The sequence below is a fragment of the Protobothrops mucrosquamatus genome, unplaced genomic scaffold (assembly GCF_001527695.2).
Source record: "Protobothrops mucrosquamatus isolate PMUCROS unplaced genomic scaffold, P.Mucros_1.0 scaffold_50, whole genome shotgun sequence".
Taxonomy (NCBI): Eukaryota; Metazoa; Chordata; class Lepidosauria; order Squamata; family Viperidae; genus Protobothrops; species Protobothrops mucrosquamatus.
Window position 1 is genome coordinate 146,522 of NW_015386126.1, and position 23,287 is coordinate 169,808.

The window sequence follows — 23,287 nt, forward strand, 5'->3', positions numbered from 1 at the left end:
CATTATCCTTCTCTAGTCTAGATTCAGTGTGGTACCTTGGAGAAGCCCTTATTCATCTCATTAGCTAAGAAATAGTTTAGGGTTCGCTGGCTAGGAAATTGCTTTTTTTTTCATCCCCAGAAATGCAAAATTCTCAAACACCCTTTTACAAGGAAGAGATGAAAAATGAACATATGCATATGTCCTCAATACAATCCAGCTGTATCCATCTCAAAATAATTCTGAAATGGAAGGCATTGATAATCAGAATCAAGTATCTGTACAGTTAATGGAAACGTGGAAGCTAATTATATCTGGAAGATCCTCTTAAAGAGTTCGGAAGATAACTGCTATATACTGTATAGGGTTGTTTGCAGAAACTTATTTTTATTGATACAGCTTGAAATAATATATCAAATATGTCACATTTTATATTGGTGATAGAACAATGGATGAAAAAAGTGAAATGTCTGGTTGATATATATAGGTATTGGCTACAATTAATTATTATGGAAAATTAAATTTTTAGAGTATCTTCGGAGTTTTTATATATTGTTTCAATGTATAAACTAAGTAAACTGACTATTTTTAAATTAATTTCCTGAAAGAATGCGTCATACTCTATAAAATGTTTATTTTCCAGTAAATATTCCTTGTGGCTCTTTGTCAAATATTATTCCCCTTCTAAAATTTCAAAATGTCTAATTTGTACATATTTGCATATATTGTCTGTAAAAGGACACAGATTCTTACAGACAGAATCCAGTATTATTGTCCATCCTTAATATTTACTGTTGTTAGAAAATTGTTTTATTTATATTTTGAAATAAAATTGTGCATCAGAAGTATTCTTAAAATTATTACAATGCTTGAATCCTTTTTAATTTGAATTAATATGGTGTTTTTTTTAGGAACTGGGAAATTCTGTGATACTTTGTTGTGATTATTCTGTCCACACTGTAGTCTGTGTCCTTGCCCTTTCCAATTTTCTGAAAATATGGAGTGGTTAACTAAATATTGCAACAAGACTGCAGATAATGATTGAGCATGAATAGTATTTTCTGAATAAAATATTTCACGATCTGTTCCCCATATTTTCCTCCTAAGAATTGTGTGGTAGTCCTTGTCCTTGTCCCACAAGTTCAGTGCTATTGATTGTTGTTCCCTGTTGATTAATAGGGACAGGAATAGTTATTTGTTTCATAACTTGTTAAAATACATTTTCTCAATCATTTTTTGTTTTGGTTTCAGAGTATTTTTATTTTTCAGAGGAACCCCCAAAAAACACTGAATGGCATAACTTTAGGTCTTTCCTGGCTACTTTCCAGTATCCCCTGGCCCTTGAAATACCATTTATAGAGATTCTACAGCTATTCAGATGCTATTAAGCATTTCAGATAGATGAATGAGCATATAGATAGGATAAATAAATTTCCTCCCATTAGTACAATTCTATAGAAGTAAAGTAATAACCTCTACTGCCAGCACGGCCCTCAGTTATTTAAATTTCTCTGTATCAAGCTTATCTACAATCCCAAAACTGCAGAATATATGGAGTAAGCCTGCAATATTGGCTGTCTCGCTTGATGAAATGTACTTCAGACTTCGTTCAGTATTCACATTATTTTACAACCTTTCTGTCTGATGTTTATGAAATCTTAATGTAAACAAGTTAGTGCTTTCTTCACAACTGTTGCCAAAAATACGTCTTACCCTTATTTCCTTACTAGTACAGGAATATGATTCCTTTAAGAACTTAAACCTAAAAACATTATTTACAGTACGGTAAAAGAAATTCTTTCTTTCTTATAATCCCATTAAATCTAAGTCTCATTTAACTACTAAGATGATTTTACAATGGACTGGCTGAGGCACTGTGATAAGTGGCTGCATAATAATATCTTTTAACAATAGACCTGGCCATAACCCTAACCATAATGTATATAAACACAACTTCTTTTTGAACAATGCAAAGCTCTCAATAACAGGAAGTAGAATAACTCAGAGTACAAACATTTTTGCTAGGGTATTTTCTTTTTCTGTAAGAAAAAGAAACATCCACTCAAAATTTCTGAATAGTACTGAGAACTCTTTGAAAGCTGTAGCCCAGGCAGAAAGGTTTCCTGAAATCGAAGATGAAAGAGCTGGCAGTTGGATGTCCTATTCCATACTCCCCATTTTTTTTTTTTTAGTATGTCAGAGAAATGAATGGAATGGCTTAAGAATATGTGCAGCTAGCTCATTCAGCAGCCGTCCTGGTGCCCCTTTGTCCTGAAACATTGGTATTAGGTTACTATGCAAATCTAAGTAGCAATTATCCAGCATGAACTTGATCCATAAGAACATAATAAGCCAAAACACATCTGCCTGAAGACCTTTGCAATGCTCCGAAAGTTACTGTGATGGCATACATTTTAAACATTCTTTTGACTTCTTGAGTTTTTACTTTTCCAGGCAACTTTTTAAATTTATTACTCATTATACACAGTGGCAGTGTTATGGAAAGAATGCCTAAATTATAGGACAAATGGAAATTTATTCAACAAGCTTCATAGTTTTCCAGCTCATAGCCAGACTGATATAATTTTTACATAAAATGGTATTATAAAACTGGACATGGTAAAACTGCAGTATTTACACAGGAGACGAAGGTCTGACATTCTGTCTAAATGAAATTTCCCAGTTGTCCCAAATGCTTTTTATCTTGTTTCCATGCTAGCAGTTAGAAATGTCACTGCATATTGCCACTGTGATAGATGAGTAAAAGCAAAGAAAACAACCTTTCTCAGAACTGAAATGTGGCAAAAATGGAAAAGCATTTAACATTTATCATTTGCAAAGGATCAGGAATTCTCCTCTTGTTAAATCATTAGTTTATCAACTAAACATTGTCTCAATGAAAAATTAAAAAGTGTACTAAAAAGAGAATAATTGTGAAGTCTATCAGGATCAACACTGCATACAGATTTTCACCTTGCAAGACCATTGCAAATCTTGCAACCCATTTGAAAGAGGTCCAGAGTAATGTACTCAAAAATCTCTATAATTACAGTGAATTTATTATCCTTCACTTTATATAATTGTTAAAATTTATTATGGGGTGGTTAGACACTACAGCTTATGAGCCTATTTTTAAAAATGATACAGAGGCTATAGCTGTCTGTCATGTTACTTGCTGATTGGATTTCATGATCATTGTTTGTAGAAAATTATAGCATTATTGCCCAAATTATTTTAAAATTGGTAACATGCCTGATTCTGCTGTCCAAACTTTCATAAACTGTACCATAAACCCAATATATGAAGATGAAAAACAAAAGCATTTCACTTTGTAAACGTTTATCATGTAAGAAATCATAGATGTCAAAATACATCCGAATACAGATCTTCACAATAGTTTTTTTTAATTTACAAGTTTTCAATTTACAATTTCAAAATTGTTATCAAAAAAGTAGGAAAAAAACTAACAAAAGCCTACACTATACTAAAAAGGTGTAAATGATGGGAACTATGAAGAAGATTCCATGTTCCCTCTTACCTGAAATACTACAGAAATGTGCTAACATTTTTTTAGTTATTTCCTACATGTATTTTTTAAATTATACAGCGGCCATTTCAACAGCATTTCTTTAGTTCATTTTGGAAATCATAATAATGTAGTATACCTTCTAATTCTGACTAATACTGAATACAGTAGTTTCATAAACTAGAATCATACATTATTTCATCTAAGCCTATTTCAGTGATTAATATTTATATTTTTATTTTATCAATTTTGTTGATAAAATTAGTGCCTAATTTGTACGCACTATCATCCAAACAAATGGAAACTTATCTGATTACTCTTCATCGTTATAAGCAAATTTAAGTCTATACAAGAAACTTGAAGACTGATGTTGTAAAATTGCATTGAAATATAGCAAGATTTGTTCCACAGAAATGCACATACTGAATTCTTTCACTTTTCCACAAACAATAGTAAACTTATAGAATAACATGTCTACTCAAATGAGACTTTCTCCAAAGTTACAAATGCATGCAGGCACATACAACACACATATCTATTCATTTGTTTCTCTCACACAGCAACCTAATAACCTTCCCACATTAAACCATGATAATTGTGTAATATAAATAAGAAATCCCAATGTTGGAGCAACAACTGAAGTGTAACTATTGTAGTCTTACCGATTTGCCTTAGCTACCGACACAGAAAAATGTTAATAATCCTATTGGCTGAGACCAAGGCCCACTTTATTATAGCATTTTATTTCTCACAAGAACTAACCAGTTCCCTCTGGAGTGTTTGTAAGCAGGAAATGGAAGCCTACCATCTCCCAATTGAGAACATGCTGCCCCTATTTGGACATTCTCTCTGAGACAGGCACATCTTATTTTAATCTAGAAGAGAGAATCCTACAACTAATGTTGTATACTGGAAGTCCAGTTTAGATCTTATATTTCAGTAGTAGCAAAGGTTTGGTTACTAAAAAAAGGATTGCAAAACTTTCATTGTCCAATGTGAAACTTTGTAAAACAATAGAATCTAACATTTTTAAAAATGTTTTCAATTAAAATATGTAGGACATTTATAAAGGAGGCATTCTATTGATTCTAGTCCATATTTTTAAAAAGTTGTTCCAACAAGCTTCTGATACAATATTTTATATTACTTTGTTTCTGACTTCGCACATTTAATTTAAGGTCTTGGTCATCAGTGCAGGCCATAGCACACTCTGGGTTAAAATTATTTTTTTAAAAATCTAGAACCACTTAGGAAGTTCCCATGGGAGATATCAAAATTGCAAAATAACTGTTATTTTCAAGTGTTAAAAATATGGCGAAAAAGCAAGTAAGTATATTTAATATACTGATGCAGTTAAACTATTTACTATCACAAGATACTTTACCAAGAAGCCAAATTTATAAAAACTAAGGAGGTAAAAATAATCAAGAGAAGGTCTTTGAAAAAGGCTCATGGGATAGTCCAAAGTCTGAAATGTATGAATACTGTTTCCAAGGAGAAAAAAGTTTCTGCAAAAATCTAGATTGTAAATCATGAAAATTATAACTCTGAGGTTTGCTTTAGGTCAGAGTAGTTGCTATAATAGTTCCTTGACTTTTATGATCCCTCTCTAACAGAAATAGATTTCTTCCACTCAGGAATAAAAATGCTATTTCTCTGGTGCTAAATAGCTAGAAAACACCAATGACAATATCTAAGACAATTTTTGCTAGAAACGGATTAACTACCCAGACCTGATTATCCTGATAATTCTATTTGAAACAAAGGATAATTACATAAGACTACCTTCTCCCATCATACAGAGTTTTTCTCTTTTCTGAAAGAATATGCATGGTCAGATAAAACTATATGCAGAAGGAAGCTTCTAATTGCATATGTGATGGTGGCCAGATGAAATAGAGAATATAGATAATGCAAAAAATATAGACATTGGCATGATAGTATGTGGGACCGAGAGAGAATATAGACATTTGCGTGATGTTATGTGGGAAACATCTTGGCAACAGGTTGAAGAGATGCTGTCTAGGGAATGGTCAGATAAGAGACAATGTAGCCCCCAGCCCTTAGTTTCTTAGGCTGTAAAGTAGTTGGCAAGAGATCTGTAGTTTCAGACTTGCAAGATTCTGTTAATGTATTGTAGCTTTATAATAAAGTAGAATTAGCTTATCTGGTCGTGTTTCCTGTCTGGTCTACCTGATAAAACTGACAATTTGGATATACACGCTCATTACTTTCAAAGGGATGTGCATTCAAATGTATTTAATACATTGAATAGATTCCCAGCAAAATAAAGCATATCCTGCAATACACTCAATGCGGTATTGCATCAAGTTTTGTATACAACTCTCCTTTATTGTTACAGCTGATGCAGTTTTGTTGGATATGCTTGATATTAAAAATATTATAAATCTCCCACAGAATCAATAGATCAGGAATAGGAACAGGTTCCCCTCCTCGATGTTTCCTTTCCTATTTCCCTTACTACTCATTGCCATCCTACCCATGCCTGCCTAAACCATGGATAGGGGTAATATATGGATACGGTAGTTATTAACAATTGGTATTTGAAGGAATACTATTTATATTATGCGGGGCTTCTGTTGGAGTTAGTGCATGATCTCACAGTTGGCTGCCATTCCAAAATCTATGGCTAAGAAACTGGGAATATTATAACTCTATTAGAAAGCCAATTTGGTCTAGTGGTTAAGCCATCAGGCTAGAAAGTCAGAGGCTGAGTTCTAGTCCCAGATATAAACAAACAAATGAACCCTACAAAATTGCCTGCAATTTAACTATGGACTGTAGGATTTTTAACTTTTGTTGTAATGGCTAAGTGATATATTATTAAATGTTGAATATTTTAACACAAACCAGCACTGTTTGGAATGTTAATCTGAGTCTTATTTGACTGTAGTCATTTGGCTACTATACTACTATATTTCAAAGAAGGCAGTTTTTCCAAGAGAACAGGAAATTCTCTTGTGCTCTGTTATAGCAATAATATGAAAATAACTAGAAAGAATGAAAAGCCTTTAATTTCAATACTTCTCCTCCCACTTGTCTTTCTTCAGGTGAGTTTTTATTATTATGCCGCAGGCAGCATTAACTTTAAATCTGTCTACCTGAGCTCAACAAAGTTGCTGCAATTTCACTGCTTATTGGGATCCTAAACCAGGGGACAACAAGCCTTGAAATATAATTCCATAGAGTTATGCAAGTCTGACTAGCATGTTCTGAATATCTTACTATAGCAGATTTCCAGAGGGAAACACAGAATAGGCAAATTAGATGTACTACTTGAAACTAAGATTCTCAGCTACTCTCAAGGTTACTGTTTTGAAGAACTGACATGTTTATTGAGGAATGCAGTCCTGAGAATGAAAATCAGGGAATCAACGGTTGCCATAAATTACTAAGCTTGCTCTCTGCAGCTCATATTTTTAGTAACAAGAAATGCTACAACCAAAAGGAAGTTTCTCATAATGATATGTGTATTCTTTAACAAATAATCAAATAATCATTTATGCATCCTGCACTAATCCATAATAGACACATAAAGCAGCAATAAAAACAGCAGCAATAATATAAATTCCATCTCATATTATTTAGTCATCAGTTAGATATCAGCATTTACCTCATGTACAACGGCCCCTTACTCCAGTCCCAAACAGGAACAGCCAGGTTTTTAATAGCTTCCTGAAAGTAGAAATCTATGAATGATTTTAAAGATGATAATTTAATCTTGAATTGCACCTAGAAAGAATCTGGTAGCCAATTCAGTTTTTGCAATACTAGTATTTTATATCTAAATCTAATACTTGTGTTATATGTCTAAACCAGCTGGTCCCAGTTAGCAAATGTGCAGTTGCATTTTATACCAGCTGTAATTTTTTGTCTTCAAATGTGGTCCCAAGTACAGCCACAAGATTACAAGGTCATGAGTCACAGTTACACGCATTTCCTGCACTGAAGACTCTCAGCTGGCACATAAGGTACAGTTAGATGAAAGCCATTCTAGCTACATCTTCCAATTCTCCAGGCATTTTTCAAGATTGAATACTGACTCTCTTTGGAAGAGAGCAATCCCACTGAAAGCTAAATCTGGTGTTGTCCCAGACTCACATACATTCTGAACCAACAGCCACTCTGTCTTGCTAAGACTAAATCTTTTCTCCCTATCTAGACCCTTACAGATTCCAGATACCAGGTGGAGACTTCCATGACATATCTCAATTGGCCTGCATTGAGAACTGAGCACCATCACAATCTGTGACAAGGACACATGTATATAATGCACAAGGAATCAGCTTCAAGATATAAATCTGGATTCTATGAGAGATGATCCTTTTCATGGATGCAGTGTTGTGCTTTACAGAGTTTGTCTGCGAAAGCAAATTAAGTTGTGCTTTTTAATATATGCTGACTTCATTGATATATCGTAAAGATAACCGTCACGTTTTTCATGTTTAAAATACAATTTTGTTTTATAATTTAATATAAGTTTTGTTTAAATTGGAAGGAAGGAAGGCTTTTAGAAGTATTCTTCTCCCATAGCAGCCAATTTGACCCATTTGTGATACATACTACAAACTGTTTAGAAACAGTCGTAGTTTCAAAAACTGATGGTGATATTTCTGGAAATAATCTATTTTCTCTCTCTCTCCCTCACTTACCTACCTACTTCCCACCACACACACACAGACACTTCATCTATACTGAGCTAACTTTTGAATCTGAGTCATCAGTGAAACTCACCTTCACTGAAATTAAAGGAAATTAAAGAAAGATAGTCCCTAATTAAAAAGTTAAAATTCCTTGCCCTTTTGTTCAAGCTTACTGTCTATATAAATATTTTTTTTCATTCTAATATAGATTACTCTGTGAAGAATTAATACAATTTTACAGAAAACTAAAATCAATAAAAAAATTCCATGAAAATGAACATATATTCTCAATGACAGTCAACAGAAAATAATTACATTTAAGTGAATTAATTGTTCTTATAATGCCAGTGAAATTAAATCTAAGAAGTACTGCTGTGAGTTTTATTTAGCAAGAAGACTTGTGACTTGTGAATTATTTGACTCAAAGCAGGAAAATGTTTTGGCTTTGACATGTGTGTGCTAATTCTACTTGCTGGAGATTCCTTAAAGAAGCCATTGCATAAAAAGAAAAAAATAGGGTGCGGTCACGTATCGTTAACCTGTCACTGCCTTCTTGTCTCACACATTATTTCCTGACAGTTAGAACAAAATCAGCAGAACAACCTGCCTCCAGAAGTTGTGAATGCTCCAACACTGGAAATTTTAAAGAAGAGATTGGATAACCATTTGTCTGAAGTGGTATAGAGTTTCCTGCCTAAGCAATGGGTTGGACTAGAAGACCTCCAAGGTCCCTTTCAACTTTGCTATTCTATTCTATTCTATTCTATTCTATTCTATTCTATTCTACTCCATTCTAATTTTCCTGGGCTTGTACAACTATTTTGCAAGTCCGAAAGGCTGCTTCTTTATCTCCAATAAATACAGCAAATTCTTGCTTTGGATCTGAATATCTCCCACTCTACGACTAAGGTATTTTTAATTTAAAAAGAGCACAAATTCACATTTAGCCGTCACAACTGTATGTGCTTTCAAAACATACTCAGAATAATGTTTTCAAAATTCAGTAAGAAAAAGCAAATCTTAAGAAGCAGGGATTATCCCTTAATTATTCAATGCAATGCAATCTGAAATTAATAGGCTTAGTTTGGATTCCTCTAATTTGTTGAAAGAAGTGAAAAATAGCAATGTTCTGCTACATATTACAAAACATGAGAAATTTCAGTATCATAACAAGGTTATTAGGAATAACCAGATAATGTGAGAATAAGCAATATTTATATTTTTTTCAGCAGAAATAACAGACTTTTTTCTTTCTTGTGCTATGCATTTTCTTTTTTCTTTTCTATTGTTCTCTTATTCTAATCTGATTAGAGAACTTGGAATATTCCTTGTGCTGAAAAAACAGAGACCAATGGACAACTGGTTCATTTGGTTTTTATGGCCCAACAGTTATCCTACATATAGTGCAGTTTTTGATGTTGTACAATAAGGGTGCAGCAAGTGGAGAGCTGATTACCATTTGTATTCAGTTACAGTTTAAATCCAAGCTCTTTCATAGGAACCTAAATATATTTTACATAGAGTCAAACCAATAAATAAAATTATTATTTCGCTTGACTTTAAATAAATGGTAGAGAAATGCAACAAACAAATATATACTTCAAAGAAATAAGGAAGCTGCAAAAAATTAGATGTTATTCTTAATTAGCCCCATTTTCTTTGAAGCCTGGTTATTTAATCACTAGGATGGATCTGCTGTCCAACACTCTGTCTTGCCCTGTATGCCCTCTTTCTACACCTTGCTCTTTACTTCTCTGTAGTATCAGGTCAGGAAGAAATTTCAACAAAACTCTTCCTCAGGCCACTGATATCTCTGGGAACCAAATCCATTAAGATATTTCTGACTCCTGCTCATGCTACTTTAACTGTCTGGTGAACAGGAAGGAACTGATAAAAATAGGATTACAATGCCCTTACAGATGAACTGGCAAGAGACTTGATTGTGATTGATGCCTGAATAAACATACAATAGCAGGCCATACATCTCAGCAAGACTTTGATAGAAACAGGAGACGAGTGTAGGTTTTCACTGGCTAGACTGTCACGTTCTTTTCTCAATGAAACATTTCAGTACAAAGCCCTTCAAGGGGACGCTGGTTTGCTTCTTTCCCTGAGCCAGAGAAACAAATTCGACAAGCTAGCTATATTATGCACCATGGTGGAACTACAGGTAGGCCTTGACTTATGACAACTGAGCCCCGCATTTCCACTGCAAAGCAAGACAGTTGTTAAGTGAGTTGCCAAGAATCCAAATTTTTGATCACATGACCATAGGGAAGCTGCAACAGTCGTTAAGTGTGAAAAATGGTCATACGTCAATTTTTCCAGTGCCATTATACACACACACACACACACACACACACACACAGTTGCTTGTGTGCATGGATAAAAAAATGCTTTTAGTAAACTATTATTATTTATTTAATGTATATGCCATTTATGACTGAATGGATAACATCATATTTCATACATCTCACTATGAAAAATCATCAAGTGAAAGAGATTGCTTATGAGATCTTAAATTATAGTCGGATGTAGTTATTCATGATTTAATTCAGAATTTAAAACAGAATTTGAGCATGCCTAGTCATTTATGTTACAACAAAAATTGTAATTTTGTTTTTTTCTTTTTCAAACAAGAAAGATTAGGACACAGAAGCTCTGTGTGTGTGTGTGTGTGTGTGTGTGTGTGTGTGTGTGTGTGTGTGTGTAACTACAGCAAAAATAACATATAGACATAACATTTTTATACTTACAAACTTTTAACATTTTGGCTTCTATGTATATGATGAAACAAAGTATTGTTTCAGCCTAAAAGCTAACTGATTATGTAAAGATGATCAACAGGACATGCTTGCTTAGTGAAATAAAATACAAGGCAATTGACAATCCAAAGATGCACTGGGGTCTTGTACAAATGCATTGCTCTGATAAAGCTCTTGCTATAATTTAATGGCATAACTGATAAGTGCAATTAACAGATCAACTGAAATGACACAACAGTGCATTTCTAAGGTGCTGTATGTGAATGGTTCCCTGGTCCATTCAACATCAGACATATTCAACATATCTCTAACAAAATTCATATCAACTTTTTTTTAAGTAAGTAACATTTACATGGTAAAATACTTATCACAGCTTAGGATTCCTGGCTATAAACCTCTGTTCTAGTAAGCATGGGAAGTTATTGAATTATATTGGAATGCAACAGGGTTCATGCGCCTTCTTACAAATGGTAGTAACTTTTGTTTCCTTAAAGCATGAAGATAATGGATTCAGTCTAAAATGATGTGAGAGTCTATTCAGGAAATCTATTTCTGCCTTTATTTATTGCAATTCTTACATCCTTTCTGAGAAAGCCATAGCTGCGAAAAGCTGTTGTGAAGGTGAGATGTAGGGAAGCCCTGTTCCACAAACATAGGTTCCACATACTGTACATATATAGAGATTTGTTGCTTCTGGAGATTGTTTTTTTCCCTGTGACATTCCCAAACTGTTGACAACTCTGCCACTGGCACTGTGATAAGCCTCCACTCCCTGCTTTCAGAAAAGAGTATGAAAAATATGCATTTGCTTGCCCTATAACAGTTGTATAGTGTTGATCTACATTGCAATTATTATTTTATTTTCAGGTCATATTCCTTCCTTGTTGTTTTTTAATTACTGCATCAAATACTTTAAAGAACCTAAATTTCAAAACCAAGGTATCTGACAGGACACCAAGGAAAGGAATTATTGCAAACAGTAATAAAATGATACTGAAGATATGCTGAACATCAGGAAATTGTATTAAAAATATTTTATTTTTAACTGAGATTTGATTGTACTGTGGTAGTATTTTTTTAAAAAAATGTTATACATCACTTGGAAGGCTCTGCAGGCAAATTAGAAATATTTTCATTAAATATTAAATGAAGTAAGTATTTGCAAATCATTTTGGGGAACGCTGACATGTGATATTACTGCTGGATGGACTTTGTTGTCTTGAAGAGACAGCATCAGAACAGCATTTCAAGCCCATATCTTGGCCAGAGCTGGCTCCAGTTAAAAGCTAGGAATTGTAGGCTGTATTTCATGGAAAATTCCTGTCAGTAACATTGATTATACAGAGCAACGGTCTCCAAGAGGAAATTACATAGCCACAATGCTTGAGTTATTTAAAATTAGAATGGACAAGCACTTAGGAGATAGTACTGAGATCCATTCAGCACTTAGAAGACAGCATAATAGAGGAGTTTTCAATCTCTAATTCTCCAATATAAGCTCCAAAAACAGTAAGGAGAAAGACAAACCTCCGCAAAATTAAATCACTGAGAATCAACTGAGAATACAAATTAAATTATGGGAGTTTATTTCCTTCTTCGTAAGCATTAGCATTAATCTTATGCAAAAGTAAAATATTAGTTAATTTGATTGCCTTTGCTTCCAGACATAGTTTGAAGGAATCAATGCAGAAGAAATATTGTTTTGATAAATGAAGAGAAAAAAAAGGAAGAAGAGCTTTCAGGAAGGTGGGGGGAGGACAAAGACAAAAACCCAATGGTGGTGGTGGTGGTGGGGATGGAGGATTAGGGGAGAGGGAAGGGACAGGGGGAAAAAAAGAAACAAATCCAAAAACAACACACAGTAAAGCTGTAAAAGTGCTATAGCTGGCTCAAAACAGCCACAATATCATGTATTGGATTATAGATGATACTAGATTCCCTGTAACATACAGTAAAGGAGCAAATAATTTTTATCTCTAATGTCCACATTTGAGATTGGTGGGGCCAATTTAAAGCAACATTATCTTCTTTTGGGGTAAATATAGGAATTCTGAAGCAGTACCTCACTGCTCATTATTTCCTAGTTAAGCAAATGATGGAAACTGCATTATTAGCATTTTGTTTCAGAGATTTAATACGTATGTCTGCAAGGATTTCTTTGAATCCCTCTACTCAAAGCAAAGCATATGTGAAAGAAATTGATGTATGTGCTATAGGATATACAAAAATCTGGCCCAAGATGAATGGTATTTTAAAAAGACATCTTTCTGTTTACAATTTCTGTTTTCATTTCATTTTCAAATAGAAGGACTGTTAAGTTAGAAGTCAACTGATCTCAGCAAGATTTAAAAGGAGTCAGTGACATTCCCATAGAGGCAAAAAAATGTCAACAAACGTTGGTAATTTTAGACCTGAGGGAATAACAATCTTCAATTTTATAATGAGAGAGTTGAAGGACAAAAGCCAAGAAAAATGAAATAAGACCCGGGGCCTTTAAACATAACTATGTTATGAGTGTGTGTATATTTGTTTAACACAGAGACACAAGACCTCATTCTTTCCCCATGCTTTTTTTCCTGAACTGTTGCTTTCTATTAAAGAATGCCAGTTTCTGACAAAGTGGTATAGAAACATCATTATGTGCCCCTTCAGATTAGCAGATATGAAAAACATTATTGCTGAATTTGGTAATTTCTACTTCATTTTTAAAAGGCCTTAGTTAATTGTGAAAATAAAAGACAGGGGAACCATTCTCCCCATCAAGCACAACCGAAGCCTTAGTTGCCAATTGGTTTTTCTAATCCAACAACTCAATATCTGCTGTTAATTTGCTCTCTATTTTGAGAACATGAAGACTGTCAGCAAAATCCATGATGCATTACACAATTTATAATTGGAAAAAAAATCTTGATGTTTTTCTGACAGTGTAAAGAGAAAGTTGTATAGCAGCATAAAACAGTAACAACTTTATGGCTATTTGTAGTAAAACATAATTGCAAACGAAGTAAAAAAAAATTGCAGCCTTTTAGTTTAGCTTCTACTATGAGAAATAATGTGAAAAAATGTGACAAATAACAAAGCAAAACTGGATGTTTTAGACGAAACCATAAAGGAAGGGAGAAATAGAAAACTTGAATCTTGAAAACCATCAAAGGATTTCAACATTCCAAGAACAGGTATCAGTTCTTGACTTATAACCATTCATTTTAGTGACTGTTCAAAGTTACTCCGGTACTGAAAAAGGTGACTTATGATGGCTTTTCACACTTACACCACTGCAGCATCCCATGGTCACATGATCAAAATTGAGATGCTTGGCAATTGGCATGTATTTATGATGTTTGCAGTGTCACAAGGACACGTGATCACTTTTTGCGATCTTCTAATGAGCAAAGTCAATGGGGAAGCCAGATTCACTTAACAACTGTGTTACTAAATTAACTACAGCAATTCACTTAACAACGATGGCAAGAAAGATTGTAAAATGGAGCAAAACTCACTTAACAACTGTCTTGCTTAGCAATGGAAATGTTGGGTTCCATTGTGATCGTAAATCAAGGATTACCTATAAATTAGATCAGTTGAAGTGTTGTCTGCAGGTTAGGAAACTAGTAGCTCTTGCACAAGGGTGCAAAACATCCAATGTTGGGACACAACTACAAAAGGATGGAGTTTGTGTTATGACATCCCCGCCACTGTTTTCCTCAATGTGACTTGTACCAGATCTCTATGATCTGTTGTTCTTTTTTTAAAGTTCAGAATAACAACAACAAATCTGTAGATGTCAGAGGTAATCCACTGACTGTTTTTGATGAGCTTTTAATTATCAATGTCTACAGTCGGTGGCAGGACTTTGTTAATTTTAGCTGGTCTCAAAAAAAAACCAAAAGGGCTACACCAGGTTGCTATGTGGACAGGAGGTTTATGCTATTGTCAAGAAAACAACATGAAAGTCTTCATAAATCTAATAGGAGTTCAATTTAAGGGAAATTTTATCCTAATGGCCCAATAGATTAAAATTCTAGATGCAAGAATTCTCAAGACCTGAATTAGGTAACTTGATAGAAGTGGTTTGATGGTTGCTAAATAATGCTTTTATTCCTGTTGAGAAATAAAACTGTGGCACAAGTTAGGCACTGAAAAAGCCAAAGAAGTGTTCTGTACAAATAGTCCTCAGCTTACAGCCATGCATTTAGTGACCATTTAAAGATAGCAGCAATGAAAAAAGGGACTTGCAACTGAAATTCACACTTATAACCTTTGCAGCAACCCCAGTTGTGTGGTAAAAATTCATGGCATACTACCATATCAAACAAATTGCAAATTTTGTATACCTTAAATATGTTAAATATGCACCATTGTTCCAACTGCAAACAGCCACAAATGCTGGTGTATTCAAAGTTATTGTCTAGGGACAAATTACAGTGCACTTATCATCTTGTTCTTCAAAAAGTCATCAGATGTATGAAGAAAAATCACCAATCCTGAATATAGGTTGACATTTCTTTATTATAGCTATAATAAGTTGGTAATTGTTTGTATGCACCTTTGAGTCAGTGTTGATTCCTGGGAATTGCCTGGACATGTCCATTCAGCTATTTTGCCAATATTTTTTCAGAATAGGTTTGCCACTGCCTTCTTGCCAAGATCAGCTAGCTGGCTTTGTGCCTAACAAGGAATTAGAACTTACAGAACAGTTAATCAGGGGAACAACTTGCCTCCAGAAGTTGTGGGTGCTCCAATATTGGAGGTTATTAAGAAGAGATTGGACAATCATTTATCTGAAATGGTATAGGGTTTCCTGCTTGAGCAGGGGGTTGGACTAGAAGATCTCCAACGTCCCTTCCAATTCTGTTATTCTAATCTGGTGCCATATACGTACTACATCAAACTGAATCTCAAGTTGATAATGATGATCTTGATAATAAATAATGATTAAAACACATATCCAGTCAAGCAGAAAGGACACATTAAGTTGGCTAAAGAATTATGATTGGTGGGGTGTAGGAAGAGGTCCTTCTCTGCCATTAGTCCTGCCCTAAGGAATATCTTGAAGTTGGCCCCTTTCTAAGAGAGCATTAAGACTTGGCTTTGTCAATTAGCATGGAGATCCAAGAGTGGTATGCAACCACAGGGGTAGTTGGTGATTTGAGGGCATTCCTTCCATCTTTTTAACTCTATTTTTCTAAGGGTTTTATGGGGTTTTTCTACTTGTAAACTGCCATAGTCACTTAGGTAATGAGATGGGCAATGTATACTTTTGATTAATAAATACAATAATAAATAATTTACATTGTCTAAATCAGGGGATCCCAATCCCTGAGCCACGGCCCATTACTAGGCCTTGAACTTTTCAGAACTGGGTTGCATAAGTGATGGGTGAGCATGCACACACATCCCCACTCGCACAAGTGCTCCATTTGCACAAGTGGCAGGCGTATATGCCCACCACTTGTGCAAGTGAAGCTGCACACATACGGACACGCTTGCTGCTGATGCAGAACCATCTCCTCCTCTTCCCCCACCCCCCCCCGCTGGTACGCAAAGTCGGAAAGGTTGAGAAACTCTGATCTAGATATATGTACTACGGTTAGTTCTTCAATTCAATGAAAAACTTGAATCTGACGCTCTTAAGAATTGGGACTATTAATGATAGATTGAGCCTTCTCCTTGATGTAAAACTACTAGCTGAAAATGGATTTTCTACATGACCAAAGTCAGAGTTTTTAGTAGGGCTATTCACATTTTTTTCCTAATTTTACAAGAGCACAGGCTTTCTTATATTCATTAAAGTAGCTGGTCTTCTCTTCCACTTCCATGTGACCAGTCATCTTTTTTCTAGGCTCACATAAAAGTGGCCCATGAAAACTAATTCATTAGTTCAAGGTCTATGCAATGCCAAAGCCTTTTTATATGGTGATAAAGACATCTCTAATGAGTCCATTTTTTTTAAAAAAATGATTATATGACAATAAACATAAATGAATTAATTTTAAAAAATCCTTAGCTGCAAAGCAGACCTTTCTGTGAAATGGAACCATTTCATTTTGCTCACTTAGTTTACAGTGTTTTGTTAATTAACTAAAATGGTATGAAGATATCTTTAAATGTCTTGGAAAAGTATTGAAGTGAATTAAATCATCATTCCAGTTAGGATGGGTGTTATGCATTTAATTTTTTTAAAAAAATCTCAAATGTATTTGTACCAAATAGTATAAATAATACCAAATAGTACACATTGTAAAACACCATGCATAGAATCACAGAAGTTTGTTTCAGTCTGTTTCTTTATTTTTATGGTAGAACAAAAAGAGGTACTTTCAGCAACACCAACATCATTTCTGGTGAAACTAATGTCATCCATCTGGAAATTCAGGGAGGGAATCTACAGTCAAAATTCCACATACAGCTCTCAGAAAGCCATAAAGAGGGGAAAAACAGAGAAACCAAAGAGAGAAAATATATAATCCTGCAATATGGCAGATTCCATTTCTATTCCTATTCTACTTAACTCTGAAGATTCCCACTGGAGATATGGCTCCACTCAACAGATTCATCTTTCAAAGGATGCAAGACTTAATCACAGGTAACTGTGGAAAGGGGAAGGAGGCAAATGAAGAAAGATATTACATGATGCAAACCACAGGTTTATATACTTACAAATAATATTTCTCTGCGAGGCTGGAAGATTGGGATTTGACTCAAGAGGAATATTTTCACATTTTTTTTATCTACCGTTACAGATTGTAGCAGATGCCTGTGTTTTTCACCAGGAACATGATTCTGCTCACTGGCTGAATGGAACATAAATATTCTTGAACTCCTCCTGCTGGCATTTTTAGTTATATTTATTATTACAGATTAATTTGATACAAGATTCCACATCTGTGGAATTTTGTCATGTGAGAATGTGTTTGTTCTGCTCACTTTCTTTAGATAATTTTGTATTCATATTGGGTTTTATGCTGAATCTTTTTTGCAACGTAATGGTGTATAACTGAGTTTGATGAATATCCCTTACATTTCTTGACTTAGGAATTAAATGCAGCGAGTTTATTTCTTCCTGTGAAGGAGTCTGGGCTTAAAGATAAATAATTGGTTCAACATGAGCTGCATGACAAGTTTGCAACTTGATCTCTTCAACCTTAATCCAGCTTGAAAGTTATAACCTAACAAATCTAAGGACTACAAGACGAAGAATGCATTTTTTAATTGCTATACTATACCATATAAAAATCTGAGAAAGGAGAAATAGAGGCCCAAAGAAGAATGCCCATGTTAGAGTGGAAATAATAAAAGTTCTTGACTCACATTTTAAATAAAGTTACAAATTTAATTGGAATTTACTTCTGGCCTATCACTTGTTGACACCCCATTTAATGCTTTCACTACCAACAGCAGCTAAATGTATGGAAGTTACTGTACAATAGATTATGATGATGAGTTGTAAGTACAGATAGTCATCGAGTTATGACCATAACTGAGCAACAAAAATTATGTTGCTAAATGAAACAAACATTTGTTAAGTGAGTTTTGCCCCATTTTATGACTTTTCTTGCCACAATTGTTAAATGAATAACTGCAGTTAAGTTAGTAACATGGTTGTTAAGTGAATCTGGCTTCCACATAGATTTTGCTTGTCAGGTCGCAAAAGCTGATCACATGATCCCAGGACATGGCAACCGTCATAAATATGAACCAGTTGCCAAGCATCTGAATTTTGATCATGTTGACCATGGAGATGTTGCAATGGTTGTTAAGTGTGAAAAAGGGTCATAAATCACATTTTTCAGTGCCGTTGTAACTTTGAACGGTCACAAGTCGAGGACTACCTATAATTAGAAGCTACGGATTTAACAGAGAGGTCTTCTAGTCCAACCCCCTGCTCAAGCAGGAAACCCGGTAACATTTCAGATAAAACGTTGTTCAATCTCTGGAGGCAAATTCCAATTATTACAAATTCATTTCTCACGGCTTTCTACATGAGTCTACCCTGTTGATGAGTAAGTACCACCTAAAGGTTCTTACAAAAAGTACCACAAAAGCTCTTAGTTCTGATACAGGTAGATCTATTACTAATTGGCTGCAGGTAGATCTATTACTAATGTCCATAAAAACAGTGTACAAGCCTATGAAAAGTGATTGCTGCCAATCTAGATCTTCCCTAGACTCTCTGAAATGATAATAAATATATAATCTAGATAACTGTGTAATTTCACTTTGGATGTACACATACTGCATACAAAGAACATTATCAGCATAATTTTCAACACTTTCAGGTTTATTATTTTTATATGAGGTAATTCCCCAACACACAACTCACTCATTTAAATGAAAAGTTTAAACTGCTTCTGCTGACTAAAAGGAAAAATAGACAAAAGAGGGAGGGGACCTTTCGTAAAGTTCTGACTTCATTTTTTTTCACAAAGTTACCATTGGATTAAATCTTTAACAGTAAAAGTAATACATAAGACAGGAGTGAATCTTCCCTTTGTTGAACTCCCAGCCTGTTCTGGTAACATATCTTAAAGGAGAAATGGAAGTGGAGGGACTTTTCAAACTTTGGGAATATTAACTCCCATCATCCTTTAAAATTGGCCATGCAGTTGATGGAAGTTGAAGTCCAAACCAACTGGAAAAGACCAGATTGCTCATCTCTAAGGTAAGGTAACTTCTTCTCTTGCATTCTTTTTTTGTGGTTAAAGCTAGTATGGACATGAATGGGAAAATATGTTTTAAAGGACCTATTACATTTAGGTTATTTGCAAGAAATCAGGAAGGCAATCTAAATTCCAAATCATGCACAAAGATTTTGGCGCAAAACCATTAAACAAGTATTATGTAAATATAATATTCTCTCTCTCTTTCATCCTGGCTTCTGGCTATACATAACATACTTGTATGTGATTATTCATATATATGCATACATACAGTATCACTTCTGTTGTTTTTTGAATAGGCTGGAAGTATAAAAAAGTAGAATTTCTTTCTTCAATTCACAATATAATACAAACACAAAGAAGGAAAACGTAATTGCAGGTTTTAAATAACTTGAAATAAATAGCAGTTTGTCATGATTCCTTGTAGTAAACATTCAACTTAAGCATTTCCTACTAAATGCACAAGGAGTTAAATGAAGAGGAACCCTGCCATGATTAGTAGAGATATAGGTGGGGACATATGAGAGCTTAACTATGTGCAGTATCTAATTAGCGGATTACTAACAAAATAGCTGTGAAAACAAGCAGGCTTACAATAACCATCATTAAGTGTCTTTCAAAGAACACTTTTTTTCTTCCTTACAGTGAATAGATCATACTAATCAGAGGAGTTCAGTTTAGTTTTCATATGAAACTGACACACTGAAGTAAAGAGAACAGCATCAAACTTAATTGGATATTATTTGTGCAGTTTTATCCATTTACTCAGTCTCTGCTCTCTGACATAAGAAAGTTATGGATTTTTTTATTGTAGCTCCCAGTGATTTCTTTTAAAATATATACCCCATTTTAGCATGCTATGATTAAACTATTTTGCGTCATTTGAAAATACACACAAAAAATATGTTACGACTTCTAGAGTATAGCTATTAAATAAAATCAGGAATTTTGAATTTCAAATTTATTATCCAAAATAACTGATTATTCCAGAATTTGCTCATAGCCTTGGGTTTCTAACAAACATACAAGATTTTGAGTTATGGAGTATCTATTACTTCCCTTATTCAGAAGAAATTACATAATGTGTTAAAATAAGAACTTCACAGATTATGGAACTAATTACATATATATGCACATAAAGGCAAATGTTAGACTTACCAAGGGGCGCCATATATTCGGAATCCTTTGACTGTTACCTCAGAATCTTGCAAGTAAATACTGTTTGTCAAAAGTGACTGAACATTGTCAAAGTCCTCTGGTTTCAATTTGGATACAGAAGGAAAGCGGTAGTAATCCTGTTTTACAAGGTCTGCCATGAATTCCTTATCAAATGTTAGTTCATGATTCCCAGCAATCACTATTTTGTAATCATATGGCAAGTTTCCTGAAACGGTACAGAAACAGAGCAATTATTTATTTGAGAAACTGCTGTCCCAAAACAAACATAGATTTCACATTTAAACTCATACTGGACAGGTTTTGTTCAAGGAAAATCACAAGAAAGAAAGGTATATTGATCAATATTATTTAGAGGTTTGATGAATTAAAGAAGAATTTATGGAATAGTTCATATGGCTGGTCATCTTTTTATCCAGAAGTATGCAACTTCGACTCCAGAATCACAAGCACATTCTAAAAGTCCCTCCAAAACTCACATGCCTAGCAGAACAGGAATATTAATACATATATAGGGTGTAATAGTGCTAATTATATACAATTGATTACATTAAGCTCTAAATTTAAAATTTTAAAAATCAAATGTAGTTTTTGTTATGGCTATAGTCAATATTCCACCATGTTTATGTTCTGGTGTTCTACCATCTTTGAAACAATGTCTCCAGCATTCCATTTAAAGGCCACAGACTTGCACTCAGTCCTTGCTGTACTCATTAATGGTTTATTCCAATCTGGTGCCTACAGATGTATTGGGTTTTTCAATTTCCTAACTGACCAAAGTTTGAAATCTACATCTAAAGGACATCAGAATGAAAGAGGTTCAACTGAAGTTTATTAGGAAAGTAAGCACTTTCTATTATATATCAATCTGATGGCACACAACCATTATGACAATCAAAACAATACATTATGCCAGGTTAATTAATATGGTAATGTTAACTCCTATGTTAACCATATGAACTATTTTTCTTTCTTAATTATTCACTTTCTCCAATCTTCTTCACATTTGCTATCACAATGTTTATATTATCAAAATTTTTCAGAGGAAAAGGGAAAGTTTTCAGAAATTTCATGAACCCCTTCATCTTGTTTGCCTTGCTTGCAAGGTCTGCCGACAATCACTGCTACTGCTTTCTCCAGACTACAATTTTAATATTAAAAAAAGAAATAAAATGGACCACTTTATAATACATTAAATTTGATTAATTATCCAAATAAACCAAGAGAAGGATCCACCGACTCATTCTTGAGCACATTTCAAATAGCCCATAATCCTGTACATCATTACTGAGACAAAGATACAGGAGGATTGCATAGGTATACATTTTTGTCAGCCCTTAGGACACTTTTCTAATAATAATTTTGGTTTTTTTTAAATCAATACCACTTAGAGAAGAAACTTCAATGTGTAACAATATATATACATACTTCAGGATAGCCACTTAGGTTCAGGCTATCACTGTAAAGGTATGAAAATGATGAATTGTTTCATCTGTTTATCTTGGAAAGGTAGCCTGTACATATGACTGCACTCTCATATGGCCATTTGTAACATTATAAAGAACACTGCATTCATTTTCTTAAAATTCTATCCATCATAAACTAAAAACATACATGTCAGGTTTCTGAACTCACACTAGCTAGGAACACTTCCACAAACATATCAGTTTAGTAAAGTCAACTTTATACTTCAAAATTTTGCAATTTGAAAATCTTGCTATGTTTTAATGCTGGTACACTATTCCATTCATGATTACTAAATTCTGTAACTCCATCTCTACAAAATGTTAAAAATGCATTGAATGGATTGGATCCTTCTTCCATATGTGATGGCAATACTGTGAAGCTCAACAACGCTATGATTCACCTACAAAATGGAAGAAATCTTGAAAGAGGTCATTCCATTTTATCCTGAGATATTTTGATTAAACTTCACTCAACTATATATTTATTCAATATATACTAAGTGGCACAGTATATATTAACAGTTTCAAGAATATTTTTTTTAATTACATGAGATCTTCGTTCCCCTCTATGGAAGAATGGTTTACTAAACTGAGGAATATATTTCAATGCTTAGAATAACTGCATATTTGAAAAGAAAATCTAATGTATAATTCAATCTTATTTGGAAACTATTTGTGGACTACAATTCTATACATGGAATTGGGCCACATTCCAAATTTGGATACTAGAGTTTGCATTTTCATCTGACATATGGTTTATATATCACTGACTATTCAATATACTGTTTATTATTATAGTTTTCCTTCTCTTTTTCATTTTGTATTAACCAAATATATCTATAGTTTAATAGAAATATGCTTTGATTATAAATTGGGTATGAAATCCTTAAAATCTTTATATACTAGAATATATTAGCCACATAACACTTTAATTTTTTGTTATTTAAGATTTGTTGATTATCTACCTGATTTCTGCTGCTTGTACAAGGTGTGCTTCTCTGTGTATGTATACACAGAGATGTGTCACTATGCATACATGTGTCTGTGTGTT

The 23,287-nt window shown here is 34.0% G+C and overlaps 1 protein-coding gene across 1 annotated transcript in view; it reads right to left on the reverse strand.

Moving 5' to 3' along the window:
• MPPED2 (metallophosphoesterase domain containing 2) overlaps window positions 1-23,287 on the reverse strand; it is a 130,599-nt gene that overhangs the window by 49,264 nt on the left and 58,048 nt on the right. Inside the window, exon 3 of the mRNA XM_015811437.1 lies at window positions 20,753-20,978. Coding sequence (XP_015666923.1) covers window positions 20,753-20,978 — 226 coding nt within the window. The remainder of the gene's footprint in view (window positions 1-20,752; window positions 20,979-23,287) is intronic.